The sequence below is a fragment of the Urocampus carinirostris genome, chromosome 9 (genome assembly GCF_059441175.1).
Source record: "Urocampus carinirostris isolate Australia breed hairy pipefish chromosome 9, RoL_Ucar_1.0, whole genome shotgun sequence".
NCBI lineage: Eukaryota > Metazoa > Chordata > Actinopteri > Syngnathiformes > Syngnathidae > Urocampus > Urocampus carinirostris.
The window spans coordinates 19,223,519-19,245,646 of record NC_142357.1 but is presented as its reverse complement, the minus strand read 5'-3'; the positions used below and the strand labels follow the sequence as shown (position 1 = coordinate 19,245,646).

Below are 22,128 nucleotides of genomic sequence, written 5' to 3'. Positions count from 1 at the left end.
CTGCGACTGTCTGGCAACCAGTTCAGGGTGTACCCTGCCTACTGCCTGAAGTTAGCTGGGGATGGGCTTCAGCACCCCGCGACTCTACGGAGAATAGGCGGTGCAGATAATGGATATATGTTTTTGTAGTGCAAGCTTGGGCAGCTTCATCAAATAAAATAAAGTATTTAATATACATTACTGTACCTGCCCTACGTCATGAGCAGAAAAATAGAACATAAAAAGAAAAATGGGACTCGGCTGCCATCTACTGATATTGATGAATGTTACAGTTAATCGGCTGATAAATGGAATAAAGCAAAGATACTAACAATGGCATGATTTTTTTTGCAGATAAAATTCGTCTATTTCCTGCGGCACACTTGACAAGGTCCTATAGCACCCAGGTTGAAAAACCCTTCACTATACAGTATTAAACTGCGACAAGTTTTACTTTAATTGAAATATCAAACACATTTATATAAATTATGTTGTTAAAAAAAAAGTTATAATTGACTTCTAAATGCAGTAAACAAAAGACATTTGAAAAACAATATAGCCCATACATCATCATCTCGTGCAGAGGAATAGCTGAGTATCATGTGGACTATTTCTGAAATTAACCCACCAGTAAAAGGTAACTATGATTTTCTAGGAAATTTGATTTTTAACTGGCATCATGTTTTAGGGATGAGCATATTCTAACTCAATTTCTAATAATTAAAACTCGTTAAAACTAAATAACACAATCATAATAATAAGATACCCTGTTATTCTGGAAGTATCTATTAAATTGGCGGCCCTTTCCATTCGTCTGTAACGAAAAATGAGCCCTCAGCTTGAAAAAGGTTGGTGACCCCTGATCTCGTGAGCAAAAAACTCAATCTGTGTCAAAAATGTGGCATATTAAAATGCAGAGCAGTCAAAAACCATTTTTTTAAAACAAGTTTTATTATTATCTTATATATACACTATTGTTTTGTACTATACATGTCATTCACACTGTTGATGAAATAGTAAATAGTTATTTCAAGCATACTGTCGTTACAAGCCAACCATCCTCACACATGCACCATGCGCGCAGTCAGGCGCACGTCCTTGGTCACACTTTTTTCTGCCAGACTGGAAAACATACTCTTCGGTACATCATAACAGAATAATGAAAATGTAAAACGTTTTTTTAGAACCACAAACTCCATATCCTCAGTGGTTACTATACATTCACATCCCATCATTGCTTAGTTTAAGCAAGAATAACATAGTCGACATTAATGGAAGCAATAATAAACTAAAAAACACAATAAAAAGGAACTATTATAAAAACAGAGAACTTGATATGGATTTTTGCTGATAATTGTTTCCTTCCATTCTGTATTAAAACAATTTGTGATGCAAGTGGAACCACAGAATGACATCATGATAATTTGGTAGATTTGGGGTGATTGCTTTTTGTTTTTAATTTGCCACTAGATTTACAAGCTTACTGTGGATTCAGTCAGGGGAATTTAACTTGTCTGTTTGGAAGGGTACAGAATCGAGCAAGGCAACAACAAGGGCGTACTGTTCACTTTATGGCACATATTAAAGCAATTTAAAAAAACATTGAAGCAACGAAGTGTCCAATGTTTTGAGTTTGTCTCCCATTTCTCTTCCCTTTGAAGATATGTGACTGCCTGAAATGCCACTGAACTGAAAAAGAAGAAACATGGCGGCGATAGGTATGCAACCTAAACTAAAAGGTGAGGAGAATGTGACCATGAGCATAATACTGAGAGAATGTGAAACTCAGAGTTCGTGCTGCATAAGTCAACCAATGATGCTGCACCCCACATAGTAAACACCGAACGTCACAGAAGGTTTTAGTCATTGGGGTGTTTTTTAACAAACTCTGTGATCTCGTATTCGGAAAAGCATACAAATGCACAGAAACATCAGTCATTCATGGCCGTCTTCTGTGCGCCATTTCAAAAAGTCCTCCTTCCGTGCATCTGGTTTGATCTGATTGCGCATGCCGCCGAGCAGATTGGAAGTGGCTTCTGATGCAACAATGAGCGGGCGAACAACAGTGGGTGGGATCTGCCGCAGGACGCCGCCCACCGCGCCTGGAAGACCTTTCTGTTCATGCCCGCGGGATGCTACATCACAAAGGGTCTGTGCTGTGTCAATCACTCCCTGGAGGAAAATATGAACACAAAATAAGACAAAAAAATAGAGAATTTCACACTATACTATACAATCCGGACACCAGAATGTACCCAATATAAAGCCGCATGCTTAGATTTAAGAATGTAACTCAATTTTGTCTTTCTACAAGAGCTGCACCAGATTTAAAACTGCAGGCCTAAGCGCCAATTGTGTGCGATGCTATTGGCAAACGGAACTTTGTTTTGGTGTCAGGTGTGCGGGGGCACTTTTTGGAAGAAATGGCGCGGCGCCAATGGCGTCAAATTTTAAAAAGGTTTGATACATTAGGCGCTCGGCCGGCAAATTCTTTAAGTGTGCGGGGATAGAGGAACACAGCAGCTTGACACACGTGACCTAAATACAAAACACCCCAGTAATACAAATGATACAGAAAAAGAGTATGGTTTTTGATAGATAACTTCCACTGCTGTTTGATTTGGATGTATAAATTAAGGACTTAATATGTGGGTTAAAGGTTAAAAATACAGTGGGAATATGGTAAATACTCAATGAAAGTCAGCTAAACCTCTTGTTTTGCTGCCGTTATGCATTATATAAATAATGTTGGCAACAACGTCCATAGTCCACAAATTTCTCCTCTAGAGTCATAAATGTTTCCAGATGTCACCACGGTGTTTTGTATTTAGAGTGAATGTGTTGTGGGAAAGAGCAGCTTGCTTTTTGTCCTTGAGACCACCATAACAAAAAGGCCAGGCCGTATTTAAAGCTGCAGTGTTGAAATAAGAGCAAAAAAGTAGCGGCTTGTAGTTCGGGAATTAGCGGTAAGTAACACAAGTCTTACTGACCTCTCTGACGGTGTCGTACGCCTTGGCGACGCCCTCTCGAAGGTCAGCAGGCTGGGCAGGACGGAGTGGCCGACTGGTAGGGGCTCGGCCCTCAGTGACGGCGAAGCGGTTCAAGGGAGGCGTCGGAGACAAGATGTCATACACCGTCTCTGCGGTAGCCTTCAAAATTGGAACATGCCATGGTTGACTTAGAAAGCTACGTTGGATTTGATCCCAAATGCAGAGTGGAAACACATGTGAAAAAGCAGTTGCATTCAAATATTGTCGACTATTGTCGCCAGAAACGTTTTACCAACAGTGTGAGGCATCTTTACATTGCGGGTCTGTAAAAAACAAAAGGCCTATATGACACTGGTCCGTGGAGCAAAAAAGGTTGCGGACCCCTGTTCTAAAGGACATGGTGAGGTTACTTTGCCTTGTGATAAACTATATTAGTATAGACCAGGGGTCGGCAACCTATGGCACGCATGCAAGCAGTGGCACGCGAGGTGTTAACTAGTGACACGCGAGCCGCACGGCCAAATAATAATGATTTAAAAAAACATTTTTTTTAAAGCGCATTTACCTGAAATTTAGACATCTTCAGTTGCGCGCCATGTTATGTAAAGGATTTACGTTAGGCTTTACGTAGGGTTTTCAGTGTGAGTTTGCCTGGCGCCTCGCAGAGACAGAGAGAGACCCAGCCGACGAAACACACGCGCGCGATAAATGAACAAAAGCATGACGGCTCCTCGAGCGAAAAGATCGCGCTCTCTCCAGCCTTTGTGCAAAAAATGACCGTGGTGTTTGTGCCTCGAAAGCGTTGTACCTCGCGCATCAACGGTTTTACGAGACGAAACATGAACATTAATTAAATGCGGAGACATTAAAATGCGCGGCAAACAAACACAGACCCTGAAAACCTTTGTCTCTGCTAAAAACACCACCACTGAAGCTATCTAACAAATTGCTCACTGATTAGCAAAGCACGGAAAACCATTTACCGGTGGTGAATATTTTAAAGAACCGCGTGTGCGCGCGCGCGTGCCTTCTGCATTGTTGCTGTTTTTTCAAGTTTTGATATTTTCTGCATCAAGATATCATTGATGAATGGTATAGTAGCTGACCATATCACTTGTTTTTTGATTGTAGTTTATAGTTAATGAAGAATGGTTGATTCTGGTTAATTATTGTGGTAAAAAGTTGAAGTCAGAATGGCTACAGGCCATTTTTTAGTTAATTGATGAACAAGAATAGTGGAAGATAAATAGGTCAGTTATACCTGTGTGCCGCTGGAATTTTATCTTTCCAAAAATTTAGGCCATTATTCAGTTTTTTTGCAGTCTTCAGACGAGAAACTATAATAGTATTCCATATCAGTAGGTGGCAGTAGATTTTTATATACTTTTTATGTACTAATTATCTGTTCTTGAGGTAGCACAGTACATTTAATAAATTAATTTGTTTAACAAAACGGCTTAAGATTGCAATGTAAAAAATAAAAACATAAAGCACATCATTCTTTTTACATGAAGTATTATTCTTATTTTATATACTAATTATCTGCTTATGAGGTAGTACAGTGAAATATTTGACATAACTTTATTTTCAAACATTTTTGACGGACGGTGTGCCACGGAACTTTTTTATAAATAAGTGTACCTTGGTTCAAAAAGGGTTGAAAAACACAGAGTTATACGATTATTGTATATTTGGACTGGTGTAAAATGAAAGCTCTGTTGGATATTAAAAAAATGTTGTGCGAGTCATTAATCTTGGATTGGCACACTGATTTACAAGGAAATTTGAAAGTGGCACTCCGCACCGAAAAGGTTGCTGACCCCTGGTATAGACAGTATGCGTTGTTGTGGTGAGTTTAGATATCTGAAAGCCTAAATGTCTGCCCTGTGATTGGTTGGTAACTAGTCAGGTGTACCCAGGAGGCTTCTCAGGTACCTGGATAGCCTGCACCAGCCTGTTGCTGAGCTCCAGTGCCGCCGAAGCCGTGGACGTGCCAAAGGACGCGGCCCCTCTCTGGAGACCTCGGATGATGCGCCCGTCTTTCCTGTACTGCTCGATGGGCAGCCAGAAGAGATCTCTCACCCCGTGGACTGTAGGAAAGAAAAACAATTTAACTGACTTTTAACACATTCATTTTAAAATATGACTGTCTTGTCGTTCCGAAAGTGTGCACTCACAAAGCTGGACAATAGAGTGCATCGGCCCGACGCCTCCCAGAATGCCCGGCAGTTGATTCTTCCTAATGTCCGTCAGCCATTCAGTGACAGCGTACTGGATAACTTTGTCAACACCCAGCAAGCTGTGTAGAAGTGGGAAATGTTTAGGTTATTAAAGCCAAAGGGAATCTTTAAATGTTGTGTTTTTGAAATAAATTGACATAAACCCGATTAACAAAGAAAAATGTAATGTTGCTCTTCTTTTGTTAAAACACAACACGAACCAAATAACTATTTGAACCACAATTGAACTAGTGCTATAAAAAAAAATACCCATGTCGACAGCAAAGCCTCTTCAGTTTCAGCTCTGAACAATTCAACTGAGCCAAGCCAATCAGAATTCCTGCAAAGGTGCCCTGTGAATTCAGAGTGAGGATATTATGTTTAAAAATATACCTGAGATGTTAAAAGGTAAAACTGTATGTGTTAATGAACCTGTTCGATGACAACGTGTTTGCCATGATAGTCCAGCCAGATAGGCACTTCAGAGGTGAAACGAAACTCGCTAAGAGAGACAAGCAAAAAAAAGAATTACCAATTTGCCATACTTTTGTCTAGAATTTAAGCATGGATCTAAACTGTGCGCGTCAGTACCGGAAGTAGATTGGCTGCTCGGAGGAGGAGGTCGAGCCGGCTGAAGAGAAGCTCTGCTCGCTGTGAGTTGTTTCTACTGAAGCCGCGAGGTCCAGTCCTAGAGTGCCACCTGAGTCCGCATCTACTGATGGTTTCTGGGAGACATCCACTTTCACTGCAGGGGCATTTGACACACATGGGACACCCATTTCTGCAAAGATTTATAGACTCAATGGATGCTGCCTACCTTCAGATGCAGGATCTACAGGCAAATAAGGATTCACAGAACAAGCTAGATTGCTGAAATAGTCCTTCAAGAAAAACAATGCATCCTAGACAGCACATGGAGAAAGCAAAATGGCTTGTTATAGAGGTAGACACGAAATTGAAAAGCACACACACGAAATTCTACATGTACCTGGTCAATATTAAGTCTGAGTGGCAGCAAGCTGACTCGGAGGCAACTCTCTGGACCACCAAGACCAGATTCAGGACATACTTGCAGGGCCTTTATTGTCAACTAATCCAAAATCGATAGAAATATTAAGATTCCATAAAGAGATTAAGTCATTTATGAGGTTGTGAATTTTGCCATTGCGACAGACCATGTTGGAGTGAGCTCTCCGGGGCATGCTCTCGCTCGTGTAGAGGTACAGGAACTTGTTGATTTGAGAGGATGCCAGGCGGTCACGGACCTCCAGCTCTTGGACAATAAAAACCTGCCTGGAAATGGGCTGCTCTCTTCCCGAACCAATCCCAGCAGTCACTAAGGAATCACCATCCTGTCCAATAACTGCCACCGGGTAGGACTCGTGTTGGAAAGACACCTGTGGATCAGAATTAGGACCAAAATGATGGATCCCAGGTTACTTCTGCCATTCCGATTCAGTGATGTGAAATTCTAATCGAAGGTCTGTTTATATCATCGTTTCCCTTTATTTTTATTAAAGATTAAAGGTGAACCATTGAAAGAGTAAAACACCTGCAAGGATTCATCCAATAGACTTGTATTATTTTATCTTCTTTAGTGACATTAATTTATAGGTTGGGCATTTCTTTTTAATAGCCTCAAAACATTTGGAAGTGCAGAAGATACCTTTGTGAGTTGGATTTCCATAAGAAGACCATGCTGACGGCCGCTCCCGCCAGCCCATCTCCATGAGTTCTGAGGACGAGAAGAACCAGTGGAGCGGGCTGGCGAGCCCCGGGCACAGGATGGAACAGTACGCCCCCTGATGGTAAGGAAATGTAAAAAAAATGAAGAAGTGAATTGGAATAGAACTATCCCAACTCAAAGAGTGAGAGTGCATGCCTGTTTTTCTTTTTTTCCAGACTGTAGTTAAATTTCGTTTGAACATGTCTCCAACTGAAGATTATTTTAGAAAGAAGTATTTTACTAATGATCACATTTATTAATGAAATAAATGTGATTTAGCATTATCAAACAAATTCCCATGTGAGGGGCCCATAAGTTTTTTCCAAATAGGGTTGTCATTGTGTCATTTAAAGTGTGCCTTAGAACAACCTAGCCTGGACAGTGTCATTTACAAAACAAGACGAGAAGGCTCAGTGATAGCTATAGTAGCTAAATTATGAATGGATTATTCCTTATACTTTCTTTCAGACGAACCAGAAATCCTAGAACACCACCTAGCTTCTTATCTTACCTGATTCCATGCTGGCCGTGTATAGACGACGGCTTAGCATCAAAGTCTTTGCCACCGTAAAGATGCCAAACCACGGAGATCTCCCTCAGCACCACTCGACTTTGAGGCACGGGGAAGTGGGCTGGAGCACGCAGCAGGTCGGAGCTTCCTCGCGGCCTGGAGAAGTGGCTGTCCTTCACTTGAATGGGACCCTCCACCAACACTGTCACAACTGGTTCTCCGTCCCTGGGCTGTTCGGTTAAACCAATGTTGCAGTTATTTATATTCTACTGTTTTTCATACTCACATCAATAATAAATCGATGCCGCTGAAACCTACAGCAATGCCCATGCCAGGAGCCTCCAAGATGCAAAAGTCATCATTGTCAGTAGACGTCCCAGAGCTTTCCTCGTCCATCATCATGTCGGCCTGTACCTCGGTCGCCGTGGTGACTAGATTGTCAAGCTCGGAATCTTCGACTTCCTCCTCCACCGCAGTGAGGTCGTTCCTAGGTGCCTCACCGGGGAACAGATAAACAGAAACAGGGGAGCCTTTCGGCATGGTGGGAGATCCTAAAGGAAAGATGTGCAAGCCACAAGGTTTATCAGCATCTGCATGCTAATTAGTGACAATAGATACTATTTCTGCCAAACCTGGATCCATCTTCTCTTCCTGTTGGCTCTTGTAGGTGTCTATGAGGGCATCAGTGAGATCACACTGGTTAATCTCAGCAGTTTCAGCAGCAGGGCAAGGAATTACAGATGCGGGGCTCTCAGACAGCTAAGGACAAAGACAAAATAGCATCCCCTAAATGTTCCCGACATGAATTTTTTTTCAGCTGAAAAAAAGGCCTCACTGGTAGCTTCTGGCCGGCTATTTCCGTGGGCGAGGCTTGTTGTGGGGGCGGATGCAGGTCACCCTGGGAGACGAGGTACTGCAGCATGTTGACCAAAGCGGCACACGAGTCAGCGCACGCATGGATATGGACTACATTGTTGGAGCAGCGGAGTTCAAACAGAGGCTGGGCCTGGACGAAAAGGTTTAGGGTAGCAAGTTGAATTACGGTAAGTGTTTGGCATAGAAATAAGGCAGGGAGGAGTAATTAGTTAAATTATATCTACCGGTAATTTATCAGTACACAAAAGAAAGCACATTTAATAAATATGTTTGACATAATTCTTATTGCAAAGCATTTTTCAGTAACCAGCTTGAGAACAACTACACTACTTTTCCAAGACTACTGAATTTGCGATCTATTTCGAAGCTACGAGACTAGGTGGGGAAAAGATGAAGTACGTATTTAGTTGCAAGGTTCTCACCAGCCTTCCTGTCTCACTTCCTTTCCATGTTGTAATGGCAAGCTCCAGCAGGTCAATGTCCAGAACGCAAATGTAGTCTGCATGACCCAAAAAAGAAACAAATAAAAACTTATTTCAGGATGATACAAAAAAGGGTTTCTATTTCAGGGGTACCCATTTGAGAATGTAGCTCATTTTCATTTATTTCAGTATATCTCCACAATCTATCAAAACCAATACCATATATTCAAATCCATGTCCTTCCCCAGTCCACATTTTTACTTTTAACAATCTTGTAACAATTAAAACAGAATATTCAGTTGTTAAAAAAAAAAAAAAAACAACGATTTGAATGTTGTGAAATCTTTTCACACGCATTAAGTTTGTATGTTTGTGACGCACCATTTCTCAGGTCCACTACGTTGCTATCACATTTGTCAGAGAGGTATAGAGCAGAATCATCCAAGATGAATCTAAATAAGATTTAAAAAAATTAGTTTGGACTGTGATGATATAAGACAACAGAGGCCCAGTTTTACCTGAGGTGGAAGGTGGCTGTGTCGACAATGATATTACTGGAGAGAGAGAAAGACTCTGCTGTGAGAAGCATTCGCAGTGGTAGATGGAGCGGCCTGGAAGACAGGGGGCCGTGTTCAAAAATTGAAGGGGAATATTGGATTTCAACTAAACGTATACAAAAATGTTTTTAACCAAATAAAAATGTTAAAGTAATTACCTGTAGTCAACTGCACATGTGGCCAAATGCGTGTGGAGGACGGTGATGACGGTGGGTGAAGTGTATCCCAGAATTGGATCGTCGATGACATCAAGAAACTGGACCAACTGGAACACAAACATTGCTAAACTCCCAGCAAAATCATTTTAAGCCCAAAAATATCTTCATATATCATAATCCTAATTAAAATTATTTAATGAAAATATTTGGATACAGCTGTACTGTAAGAAATTATTAATGACATGTCTATAGTTTCCGATGGAACAATTCAACATGGCATACCTGCTCGTGCCAACTGTGATTGCTCTCCGCCACATAATGCCGCAGAGTGGCGCCCTGGAGTTGAAAGGCGACAAGGAATTCCTAGGGAGACACAAAAAGACAATTAATTAATGTTAGTGTTCCAACTACTGGATGATTATAATTACCAAGACGTACCTTGACCTTCCTCTGTGGGTCCAGAGTTATTTTTATGGCTGTGGATAACATCTGCGGGACCGACTCCCTGCCGCTCACGCTGCTGACGCCCACCTCAGTGGGGTAGATAGTTAGGTTCAAGTGATTTGGGGAAGTGAAGCTGGGCATTTCTATTCGTGGTTGAATGGTCGTGTCTTTCACTACAGCTACAAAAAAGGAAAAGTGGATTTCTCTTCATCAAAGAGTACATTTAGTGTTACAGTTGTCTTTGTTGCGATCAGAAACACATTTTTTGTTGGTGTTATGATTATAAATATACTGAACACACAATCTCCCAGTTAAGGACTCTAAAGACCCAATGAATTTAGGATCTCTAATTTATAGTGTTGTTATTCATGTTTATTGTAAAATGACACGATGCAATTTCTGCCTACCTTTATGGTAAAGCTCTACTTGTTGACTCTCCAGACACAAGAAACTTAGATTTGGGTCATTATGATACTGTGCTACACTGAATATCTTCCCTCCTTCTAGGTCCAGCACGATTTCTCCAATACTCTGGTCCTCCTGTTTTAATTTCATCAATCAAACAGTATATTTAGAGTGGTTCATTATTTGTTCTGGCAAACTGTTTTAGCCGCTTGATTTACTTTCTTGTCTGTCCTGGCTTGAAGGCGACCTTTACCAATGACAAGAGTGAGAGAAAGGAGGCTGAAGTTGTGGTCATACTGGAGAGACTTTGCCCTTCCTGATGGTTCATTGGCCAAGTAGAACTGAGGCTCATCCTCTTCTGAGTCAGAGTCTTTAACACCAGGAAAATATACATGTCAAATAAACCTGACTTTCAAGTGAGGTAGGAGTAGTGTACCTAATATTTTGGCTTAGTTAAACACTTAAAAAAATATTCTGAAAAACTATTCACCGAGTCGGAAAGCTGATTTGCAGAGTTGGAACTCATCATTTTGATGAACGTGTGTGGGAATTTGGTCTGATGCTGGGGCAGGGGGAGGTGGCTCCCACATCAACAGGTCATTATTGATCCTGCACAAAAGGTTTCAGCCTTAGTAATAATAGTAGTGATAAAAAATAAATTTACATGATATCCAGTACCTGTTGTATATGCTTTGGAAGGCTTGCTTGCTGGGCAAAAGGATGTAAGCCAGAGGAAGCTGAATATCCACAGCACACTGACACTGAGCCACACACTGGGCCTGAAATTCACTCATCTCATCAGGGTCGGCAGGGATCACCATCTACACAGTTGGGGGTGAAGGAGCCAGTCATGAATTATTTTAGTTTTCCAACAATTGCTCACATGAAAATTCATAGCCTGATGACGCACTTCCTCTGTCTCAAACATTGTGCGGTTGGAAGAAAACGGGGAGCTGGTTTTGTCATTTAAATCACAGTGGCTTTCGAAGAAGGCAGCCCCCAATTCTCGGGTGAGACCCAGGTTCAAGCCAGCCAAGCCCGCAGCTGGGTCCTGCGTTTCACCTCCACGCACTCGTACTGAGAGTCTTAAAAAATACAATGAGACCATCAATACAATGATTCGGTGACCAGGTATGACTCTAAAATAAGAATATACATTTTAAAACATGTTTGGAATAAATAAGGAGTAACCCCTTGTGTAACACTTATTCACAATGTGGTGTGATGATAAACACTTGCCTGGGTAGGGAGTCCAGGCTCTTCTGCACTCTGATGCAGGGGAAGGAGCCTCCCTCCCAGCCCTCGTATGACCCTGAAGTAAAAAATCCAGATTAAGTACAAGTTGATTGACTGTTGTAGCAAATGAGAGCAGTGTTGGCACATTTAATGAATTAATCTATAAATCCAAATGCCACCTGTGTCCTCACCATGCAAGTCAGTAAAGAAGGCTTCAAACAGCTGGGTGAGGCATGGAGCAGATAGTTGACCCTGGTTCTCCCTGTGCTGGAGGTCTGGCCCTTCCTGGTGTTTGAGCTCTAGCTCAGTCAGCTCCAACACCAGTGTCTCGTCTCTCACAGCCTTTTGGCTCAAGGGTTGACGTTCAGAGGGAGGCCGCAGATCCGGAATGGGGAATCTGAGTTTTAGGATGGCGTGCGGTGCGAGAAGAGAGAAGGAGGAGAATATCTCACTTCTCTGGGTCTGGGGTGTGCATAAAAAAAAATAAGTCAAACTGAGATTTTTGGTCCTCAGGAAAATCAACTAGGTATTATCCAACCTGGAGTTTGTTATGTCCGGCAGGCTCTGCAGTGCGCTGGCTAAAGGCATTGCTCAGATTCCTGAGACGCGTGAGGATGTCCAGGTCGAACTCTGCGGTGGTGTCCTCTAGCTCCACTCGCACTGTGCTCTCACGGCGAATTACCCTTTGTTTACCCTGCAATTTTTTACCAAAATATGTTGTCACTACCTTACTACGTTGTTGTGAAAGGAACACATTTTATATTAGATAACCCACACTACTAAGGAAAGTCATAAAAACAACTGCCGATTTAGTAGAACGCCAATTGGGTAAATACGGTTAGATGTACAGATAACATCCGACAAATTACCTGCTCGACTTAAATGTTTTTTTAATTGAATGTCTTGCACCACACCGCAGCGCATAGCATCTCGGCAACGCGTACAACAACTTTGTCAGCTAGCTATTAGATCATTCTACCACTACAACAGATTCTGTCTTGGCAGCAGATGACTTGAGATCAGTTGTTCAGAACCGACCCTGGTTGTAAATCTGTTACCTGTATCAACTTAACATGAAGACAGATATGAAAGTTAAGAGTACCTACTGCCATTTAGTGGAATGGTCTTAAACCGTTCAGCGTGATGTTATACAGTATGTTACTAGCATAAAAGATGTATCTCAAGATTAAGCTTTAAACAAAGTTATACGAAAGTTTAAAACTTTAAAGCTCGTACATTGCGATTTTGTTTCTTATGCCAAGCTACTGTTCAGAGGTACATTGATCAAACATTGCTGTGCTTGTATGTGTGGGCTTCAAATACCTTCCTCAGGTGTCTTTCTGTGAGACTGTAGTGTAACTGGGCACACGGTCTGGCAGCAACTCCCACAGTGAAGACACTGGCTTTCTGAAACTGGAGCAACTAGAAAAGCGCAGGTAAAGAAATTCTATTGGCATTCGGTTTCTGTAAACTTAATTATAGGGTTCCCCCAGGATTTTTTTCATTCAAATTTAAGACTTTTTTAGACCCTTTCAATACCCCATCCAATGAAATTAATGACCAATCCCAGACGCAGAAGTCGAGTGCGGAGTCGTGACAGACCCCAGTACCCGATGCCACCCGGCCATAACGGCCGGGACTTTAAAGCCCCACCCTGAAGGAGCAGGGAAGAACTGACCCAGGCACCAAGGGGACTCGTGAGCCGTCGCCGCCAAGAGGATAGGATGCATTTATCAGTAAAAGATCAATAAAGTTGGAGAAAATGAAAAAAAAATTAAGACACAATGTTCCATACTTTTGTTAGTTCACTTATTAACAGTTAGTTAGTTATTAGATCGATCATGCAGATAAGACGAGGAAAAAAATAAGCCATTTGAGAGTTAAAGATTTCTTAAAAAAATTAAAGACATTTTCATCGCTTTAATTTGCAGTAATCAAATTTAAGACTTTTTCAGGTTTTTAAGACTCTGGGGGAACCCTGAACTAGCTTTATGAAAATTTGATAAAATTAAAACTGAGTTGGTGTCATTTTTATTAGATATTTCTATACCTCACTGTACTGAGGCTGATAGTCTTCCCAAAGGCACTCCAACAATTCTAGTCTGCTAAATGAGACGTCGGAAGTGACCGCTCGACTTTGCCGTCTCCCGCTTCGCATCTCACAGAAAACTTGCACTGCTGCCCCAGTCACTCTGAAGACAGACAGAAATCGTCTAAAAATTCCTACTGTACTACTAACCAATGAATATACTGCATTGAATTGCATACAAAAAGTACTGGACAATAAACGATGTGTTGTGAATACATAGAAGAGATTTTCCAGCTCTAATGGTATTATTTTTTGTCAAGTATTTTTTTTAATCATGCAATTTCAATTAGCTCCATGTTTTTTATACAAACAACCTAATGACTGATGAACGAAGATCTGCCCACTTATAATTCTAATGCAACAACGTCCCCGTTCATGGTTTCTTACCTGAGGTGTGAGTGGGGGCAGGCCTTGGTGAACCTGCCTCTCAAGTGGCGAAAGTCTCTTTCGCTAAACATACTGTCCTTGAAGGACGTGAGCTCTTGGAAGAACACCCGAGACATTTCTGCCAATGAGGAGTCGCCGCCTGGCTTTGAAGGCGGGTCCTCCTGCAGCATAGTTAGGGTGAGGCCGCCAAGAGTCAGACGCAGCAAGGCGTCAGGCTTCAGCTGGTCTGTATTGCCACTTCTTGAATGACCTGCACCAGGGATTGAGCAGAAAGGGTTTTGTGTACTTTTTCAGCTACAAAGAGTGTTTTTTATGACAAATTTTACAAAAAAATGTTAAGAACAGTGAGTCTGCTTATTTTCATAGGACAAAGAAAGTAATGAGTTCATTGTTAATATTACCTCTAATTTGATGTCTGGCCTGTGGAAGATTGGAGAAGCTACCTGCTACTGGGTAACGCCTGGGACAGCTCATGAGGCCCTGCCATGGAAAAACAACTGAGAGGTCACAAAACCTCTATGATCGTTACACTTGCGTAAATGTGTCATGACTCTCTCAATGAAATAACAATACCAATATGTAATATTTAATTGATAATAAATATGGGAAAAGAGGGAAAAACTTGTCTGGCCGAGGAAAATAGCCCTACAAAAACAGAAAACTATCACGAGTTACATGAGCAGGTGAATATCAGCTGCAAAAGACCCTCCCCATCCCCTAAACGACCTGTACCTGAGCTGAAAGTGATCCAGGCTGAGTATGGCTGGACAGACTCTGCGTAGAAGATTCCATATCACTGTCTGAGAGCTCACTGCCTGAGCGCTGTGACGTCACACTGCTGCTCATACCCGTGGGGCCCATGGAGTAGAACATTTCTGCAAAGACAATTATTTACAAAGCCATAACAAAATCTTGCAGTGGCAAATTTTGAACTTTCTTTAGCCTATGTTCAACCAATAAAGGTGTGACAATATCTCATACCTCCATTTTCCAGGGTGGTGACATAAGGCTCTAGGTCGTATTCTGTATCCCATTCCCTATCTTTCGGACTGGTACCCAGCTGCTTGTTGAGGTCATCTTCGATCATACGCAAGTCGTCAGAGTCTAATGGACGGCTGCGCACGCTACCAATCTTGGGCTCAGACTCTAGAGGGAAGATAGGAACAAATCAAAACACCACAGAGAGGACATGTTTGCAATTTTAACAACAGCATATAAAAGTTGGCTACTGTCAGTGTTAGATCCTGAATCACCAAAAACTTTCAAGAAACGTCTAGGGAAAAAAAATGACTTGCCTGTAAAAAAAGTCTAGTTTATAAGATGGCGAGATGAAGCCCATTACCTGTTTCTATGCAAAGAGCAGCTAGCAGGTCAGTCAGTTGAATTATCTGAGCCGGAGACAATAGCATGTGAACGCAGCCAACCTTCCCTTCCAACTCGAACTAGTTACCAGACAAGACACAAAATCATAGGGAATGCAACACAAACAATATCATGGTCAGAGTTTGGTAGACATAACACTTTTCAAATTTTGTTTGATTATACAATCAATGTGTGCAGGTGCTACTCCATTTATTGGTAAACAAACTTGACAATTTTGGGCTCTGCTAAAAACATTTTTGAGTGCAATGATTCAGTCAGACACTAGCAATATGTGGATAAGCTCAGTAAAGGTTGGAAACCCCATCAGTAAACATACAAAAAACACAAACACACCTTTGGTCCTGGCAGCATGTCATTCTGCTTTATTTTAACTGTGGTTTCAATGAAACCAGAGCAGCTTCCTATAAGCAGGGGCTGAGACAGGGGAACTTTCAGGGGCTTCCCCTTCTCTCCCATCAGGTCGTCACCGTCCTCCTCTCCGCCCTCTTCTTCTTCATCGCTAGCAGTGGACTCTGGCTTTTCCTCTTCTTGAGGAACTTCCTTTATAAGGAATGAAAGAGCATTTCTTTTATCTGTTATCTTAGTGAAAAGGAAGACTACAGAACTTCTGATGTTGTTTGGCAATTGTATAAAAAGAAATTGATCAATAAATTCTTTATGAAACCATTTAAAGTTTTAAAGCAAACATAAATGTACTGGATCTAAAAAACTATGTATAATATATGTAAGAGTAAGGAATTTATCAATAAAGAAAATAGTTGTACTTAATAGTGGCAATTCAAACTGGCAGCAGCAAAAGTGAGCTCTTATGTACTATGTGACAATGTATTCTTACGCCGACCAACCAATTTGCTGAATTTGTGGGGTTTTTGCTCATATCGCAGGCCCATTTTTCAACAAGGATGCACTTGTGGGAAAAAATGCTTGGTGCACAAACAGTCTCCATTACCTGCGCTGTGCCAATGCTGTCATAGAAGAGCTGCAAAGCGCTTAGCTGGAGGATTTTGTGCAAGAAGGCAGGTGGCTGGTGGATATCAACAGGCACAGCAGTCTGGCTAGAAGGGTTGCGCACCGCCTCATCAAAGTACTCCAACCTAGAAAAGATCATCAAAGAGTGACTGGTGAGCAGTTCAGGGGGACCTGGCAAATTAAGCTGGGATAAGTTCCAGCTCATCTATGGCCCGTATGAGGACGAGTTTGTAGAAAATAGCTGTGGAATACTGTGCTTGTTCAGTTTGTTTCTCCACTGACATATCATGCATTCACAGAGAAGGCCTAAAGGACTGTGTCAACATGACAACACAAAAAAGGGGGCTAAGCCGAGTGAAAGAAGGGTTTGTTACAAAATAAAAAGTTCATTGTCGTACTATTAGATTTTTTGGGAAAAACAAACAGCCAGAGAAAAGAATATTTAACTAATAAGGCATGAAATCATTGAGAGCAACAGAACATTTCTCGGTCAAAAGTGTCACTTTATACATAGTTAAGGTATACAGTACACAATGGCAACAAGTCACCTTTGAACACTATCCGTGTTCAAAAGCGTATTGGAGAGTATTTTCTCCATCAGGCTGGACTGTTAAATATTTGACTATACTTGTCCAGATAAGGCACAAACAACAGTGACAATAATTATATAGACAAAAAAAAATAATTCAAAAATATGTTGACTTTCTAGCACAGGGGTGACCAACCCAGTCCTCGAGAGCCGCCTAAAGTCCTACATGTTTTGGAGGTTTTTCTTCTCTTACTCAATTGATGCAAAATTTCAGCTTGTGATAAAGCTTTGTGGGAACTTGATAATAATCCAGGTGATTGGAATCCCTTTTATTGGAGCAGAAAAACTTCAAAAGCATGCAGGACATGCAGCTCTTGAGGACTGTGTTGGGCATTCCTGTCCAGCAGCTTTGTTTGCTTTGACAATTACTCATTTGTATTTGTGTGATACATTCCTAGTGTGTTAACTGTTTTCTTTTACTGAGCACTTACTGCCAGTGACCACAAGTAAAGAAGCATGTGCCTCTAAATCAAATTAAATATTTGCAAATTTGTTCTTATAACAATAAAAAGCAACAGTGCCACCTAAGAAAAAGAAAAAAATAGTGTTTTTTTTTTGTATCCCTCAAGAAAGTAAGAAAGCAAATTTATCAAACACATGAGAGCAATTTACCGTTTGATGTGCACCTCTAAGGCGACCCCTGTGTCAAGGTCTGGGGGTTGGTGCTCAATGCGTACGATGGTGTCCAGGAGCGTGACTTTAATACGACGAAGGACTATGCGACACAAACACACACAAAACCAATGCAATGATCAGCTGCTTATGCTAAGATAAGGGAGGACATGATAGGTTTCAACTAAGGAAACTACCTGTCTCTATAGTTTGTGCAAACATTTCCAGCCCCTCCAACGGGGCTGGCGGCTCCTCGGACGCCTCTGGAGGGTCCTTCAGGCACTCCTGGGCGAGCTGCATACTGGAAGTCATACTGGATGACCAGTTTTGCGAATCCCAGCCGCCACCTATGTACAAACAAAACAATGTAGCTATGACAAAACATACAATATCATGTCATTTTTTATAGGATACAATATCATAACATCAGATCACGTCAGCTATTACAATAATAAGAGATGATTTATTATTTGGCAACTTAAAGTTCATTCAATATGTTTTGGTTAGTTAAAAATTCATTCATTACCTGCACCACTTATCCTCAGTAGGGTCGCGGGGGTGCTGGAGCCCATCCCAGCTATCTTCGGACAGTGGGCAGCGGACACCCTGAACTGGTTGCCAGCCAGTAGCAGGGCACACAGGGACAGACAATTCGCTCGCTCATTCAAACCTAGAGACAATTTGGACCGGCCAATTCACCTGACATGCATGTTTTTGGAATGTGGGAGGAAACCAGAGTGCCCGAAGGAAACCCACACAAGCACGGGGAGAACACGCAAACTCCACACAGGAGGCTCGATCTCATGACCTCAGAACTGTGCCGCACATGTGCTAACCACTCCGCCGCCGTGCTGCCCTTGGATAGTTATATTAATTGCAAAACCTCCATACACTTTAAAAATGGCAAAATAATATTTTGACATTTTACATCAACAATAATGCTTCACCATTATTTCCATGTTTACCCTTTGCTAAATGCAGCATAACTATATATAGGCATCTAAAATTGTAATTTCCGTTTATGCATTTATTTGACTCATGCAGTTTCCAGTCCACTAAAAAGTGCAGTCTTTCAGGACCAGGAAAGAGGACGCGATACATTTAACTAGAGGTATGTTGCCTCATTGCAAGGGGTGGCTGTTCATTGTTCAATGCAATGCCAACTGATCATTGACCACTGATCAAGGCATACAATTTGTAAATTACACAGAGCCATACCATTGTGCATACAACTGGTGCATTTTTTGAAACTGAATCATATACCAGCTCAGTAGCCTAGATGGTAAGGCGCCCGCTTTGAGACTGGGAGGTCGGTGGTTCGCGCCCCGGCCGAGTCATTCCTAAGACTTAAAAAGTGGTCGGCGGCGCCCTCTGTTGGCTGCGGCTGCATCGGCTCGCTACAACGGGTCAGGTGCAATCGACATTTCGTTCTGTGTACATTGTTACACAGAATGACAATACAAGGAAATTATTATTATTATTATATTATTATTATGTTAGTCAAAACGTCAGTGCATTTTCACGTCAATGTCAAATAAAAACAGGACTAGTTTCCATAACCACTGCTAAGTCACACATATTTATTTGCAACAGGGGCCTACAAATAATGTATCAAACACTACCAGGAAGAAGCACTACAAACGCTGGCAGGTATACTATCATATCAAAGCCAAAAGGTAAGCAGAACTTCATTCTCCAAGTATCTGATGGATTATTAATCATTAGGGGAATTTTTGTCAAAAACATGCCTTTGATGGGTTGAGAGATAAGATGGCTGCATAATTAACGTTTTTGTTTGTTGTTTTTTTGAGAGGTTCAAGCCAACTCACCAGTTCTGTACTTGGGTCTGCATGTTATCTGGAGACCTGACACTTCCAAGGTGCAGTGGTCAGTAAGCAGTGCTTGCCAGGGGATGGTAACCGTGATGCTGCTCACAAAACCATCCACTATCTCCAGGGGAGCACCAAGGGTCTCCAAGAAGTCATTGACAGCCTAGGGGAAAGAAATATGTCAAGTCAAGTTTATTTGTATAGCCCTTATGTGAGATTCATTACGTGACACAAATTTATACGGAGGTTCCAAAAACCCCTCAGAATATTATCTGATATCAGAAGAAATTATATGTGCTTCTGAATTTTGTTTGCGCTAACTTGGGCACAATGCGGCTCAAATTTGGAGGATTCTAAATCTTCAAGTCGATTTCTGTTGGCACGTAAGCCTTAATTTTAGTTCTCTCAAATTTAGTTTATTCATTGCCATGCTGTTTAAATAAACATTTGTTTTCATCACATTGTCTCATGCTGCATCTAGAAACTGTTGGATAGAAGAACCAAATCTGAAACTGTAGTAGAATGCTTGGATAAAAGCGTCAATATTGGAGCCAAAATCAGATAAAATCTCATAACATCCGATAAGGTTTTTTGGCATAATACAAAGTAAAACGAAACGAGTTGCTGAAGCAAAATAGCATATTTCATAGTTGTCTCCCCGTCCCACCGTTCTTTTTTCTCTTTTTGTTAATTTGTTTATGAATAAACAACATTTCAATATGTGAAAAAGAGAATGCACAATGACATGCCTACGCCAAATTCCAAATAAAGTTGGAGACAACAGTTTTGATATATCTTTTGCTTTGATCTGCATGTTTGCAGTGACTTATTAAAACACATTCCAAATTGTATTGACAAATTATAGTTTGTTTATTTAGCACATGATAGAAGATGAATTTAAGATTCACCATAACCGCGATAGATAGATAGATAGATAGATAGATAGATAGATAGATAGATAGATAGATAGATAGATAGATAGATAGATAGATAGATGTTCAGCGTGTAGGACTTTGGCTTTGCCACGTTGTGCATAAAGTAGAACTAGAAATACAAGAAGTCAGATAGACGGAAATTCGGGGAAAAAAATTGGCAGTGGAGATGAGCATTTCCAGCAAGTCTGTTTCCTCGAAGAAATGCGAGCTGCACTGTGAGGGCATGACGTCGGAGATTGTTGTTGTTGAACACTGGCGGAGGGGTTGCGAAACAGGCAAGTTGGAGTAGCGAGAAACAAAACAACTCCACGCGCTCAGGCAGCACGCCACAATGGTGGCTCGTGGTCACCTTTTTGGCGAAAACTCACCCAAACATCAAGGTTGATCTCCTTAATGACCCCGCTGCCATTGTACAGGTCCAAACCCAGTTGCTCCAAGCTCAAACGCTCCTGCAGAAAGTGGCCGAGGTAGTGCTGGAGGAGATATCGACAGGCCCGCTTCTTGATAGAGCCAGACCAGGGGAAGAGCCAGCAAGACATGGGCTCGGCGACAGTGGGGACGGGGAGTTACAATAGGCGGCGGAGGAGAACGAGTTCGACCGCAGACTTTGGGAAACTGCATAACAGGCGAGCACAAGTGGGAGCAATGGCAGGAATGAACCACAGCTAGCTGTGGGGGGCTAAGGAAGGGGCGAACCGGAACTCCACTTCACCCAGAATCGACATTAAAACTCATGAGGGGTAAAGCTATCCTTTGTACGGCGACAAGAATTCCCACCCGAGCGGACGACTCGCTCGCTAGGCCGCTGCTCTGTCGCCTTGTCGGTTCATGTTTTCGAAGCGTTCTGGGGTCGCAATGGAGCGACAGGTCGTGGAGCTCGGAGTCTTTCTCTTGGGTCTCTGGCTGTTTATTGTTATCATACGCCAACTGACGGTTTGGCGAAATCGTCTGCGTCATCGTGACGCGACCCGAAATTCGGAAGCGTAGGCATACGCGCGACGCCATCTTTGTAAGGGCATATAATTAAAAAAAACTTTATTGAACAAGCTGTACAACATAAAACTTTCAGATAAGTATGAGTATACGGTACTTTATATATAGTATCAATATATCACCAGTTCAACAAACAAAAAGTATTCTCAATGGAAAAAAATATAGAAGCATGTATAATTTCTTCTGATAAATAAGCATGGAAACTGGATTAGCAGGTGTCACGATAAGGCCAGCAAAGGCGTCTCTGCAGTTTGTTTGCATCTCAAAGGGACAGTGAGTTTTTAGCACCTCCTAGTACAGGTGTTTCAAAGAGAGAGAAAAGAAAAAGGGGAGAAAAATGAGAGAGAGAAAGAGAGAGAAAGAGAGAGAGAAGGGGCGAGAGGAAGAAAAAGTATTAAAGACAGAAAAGAAAAGGAGAAAGAACAACGGACAAAGAAAGAGAAAGAAGAATATAAAGAAAGAGAGCAAAAGAGAGTGAGAGCAAGAGGAGGAAATAGAGAGAGAAAGCAAGAAAGAGGAAAAGAAAATAAGAGAAAGAGAGAAAGTAAAAAGAGAGAAAAAAGACAGATAGGGAAAGAGAAGAGAGAAAGTAGGAAATAAAATATGTAATGAGAGAGAAGAAAGAGAGAAAATGGTAGCGGTAAAAAGAAAAAGAGAAGGAAAGACAAAAAGAAAAAGAGAGAGAGAGAGAAAAAAAAAGAATTGGGGAAAAACAGAGAAAGAAACAATGTGTGTGTGTGAGAGAGAGAGAGAGAGAGAGAGAGAGAGAGAGAGAGAGAGAATTACAGCCCAGCTTTTGCGACATCCTGTGGACATATT

At 41.6% G+C, this 22,128-nt stretch overlaps 1 protein-coding gene across 1 annotated transcript; it reads right to left on the bottom strand.

Moving 5' to 3' along the window:
* Positions 1-909: 909 nt before the first annotated feature.
* On the bottom strand, positions 910-21,236 carry atg2a (autophagy related 2A). The gene is made up of 42 exons (XM_088344812.1): positions 20,685-21,236; positions 19,382-19,544; positions 17,750-17,899; positions 17,553-17,655; positions 16,332-16,476; positions 15,716-15,922; positions 15,342-15,441; positions 14,981-15,145; positions 14,732-14,874; positions 14,401-14,479; positions 14,000-14,249; positions 13,574-13,715; positions 12,847-12,945; positions 12,062-12,217; positions 11,715-11,985; positions 11,527-11,599; positions 11,198-11,372; positions 10,966-11,108; positions 10,778-10,896; positions 10,506-10,657; positions 10,290-10,422; positions 9,877-10,061; positions 9,721-9,801; positions 9,439-9,545; positions 9,242-9,334; positions 9,105-9,175; positions 8,724-8,800; positions 8,261-8,431; positions 8,058-8,184; positions 7,744-7,976; positions 7,426-7,655; positions 6,855-6,990; positions 6,364-6,585; positions 6,177-6,278; positions 6,006-6,090; positions 5,780-5,933; positions 5,621-5,690; positions 5,459-5,541; positions 5,147-5,268; positions 4,905-5,059; positions 2,970-3,128; positions 910-2,151 (listed from the first exon to the last, which is right to left on the bottom strand). Exons 1-42 carry the CDS (start codon positions 20,853-20,855, stop codon positions 1,915-1,917), a joined length of 6,039 nt encoding a protein of 2,012 aa, XP_088200938.1. The 5' UTR covers positions 20,856-21,236; the 3' UTR covers positions 910-1,914.
* Between the last annotated feature and the right edge of the window lie 892 nt (positions 21,237-22,128).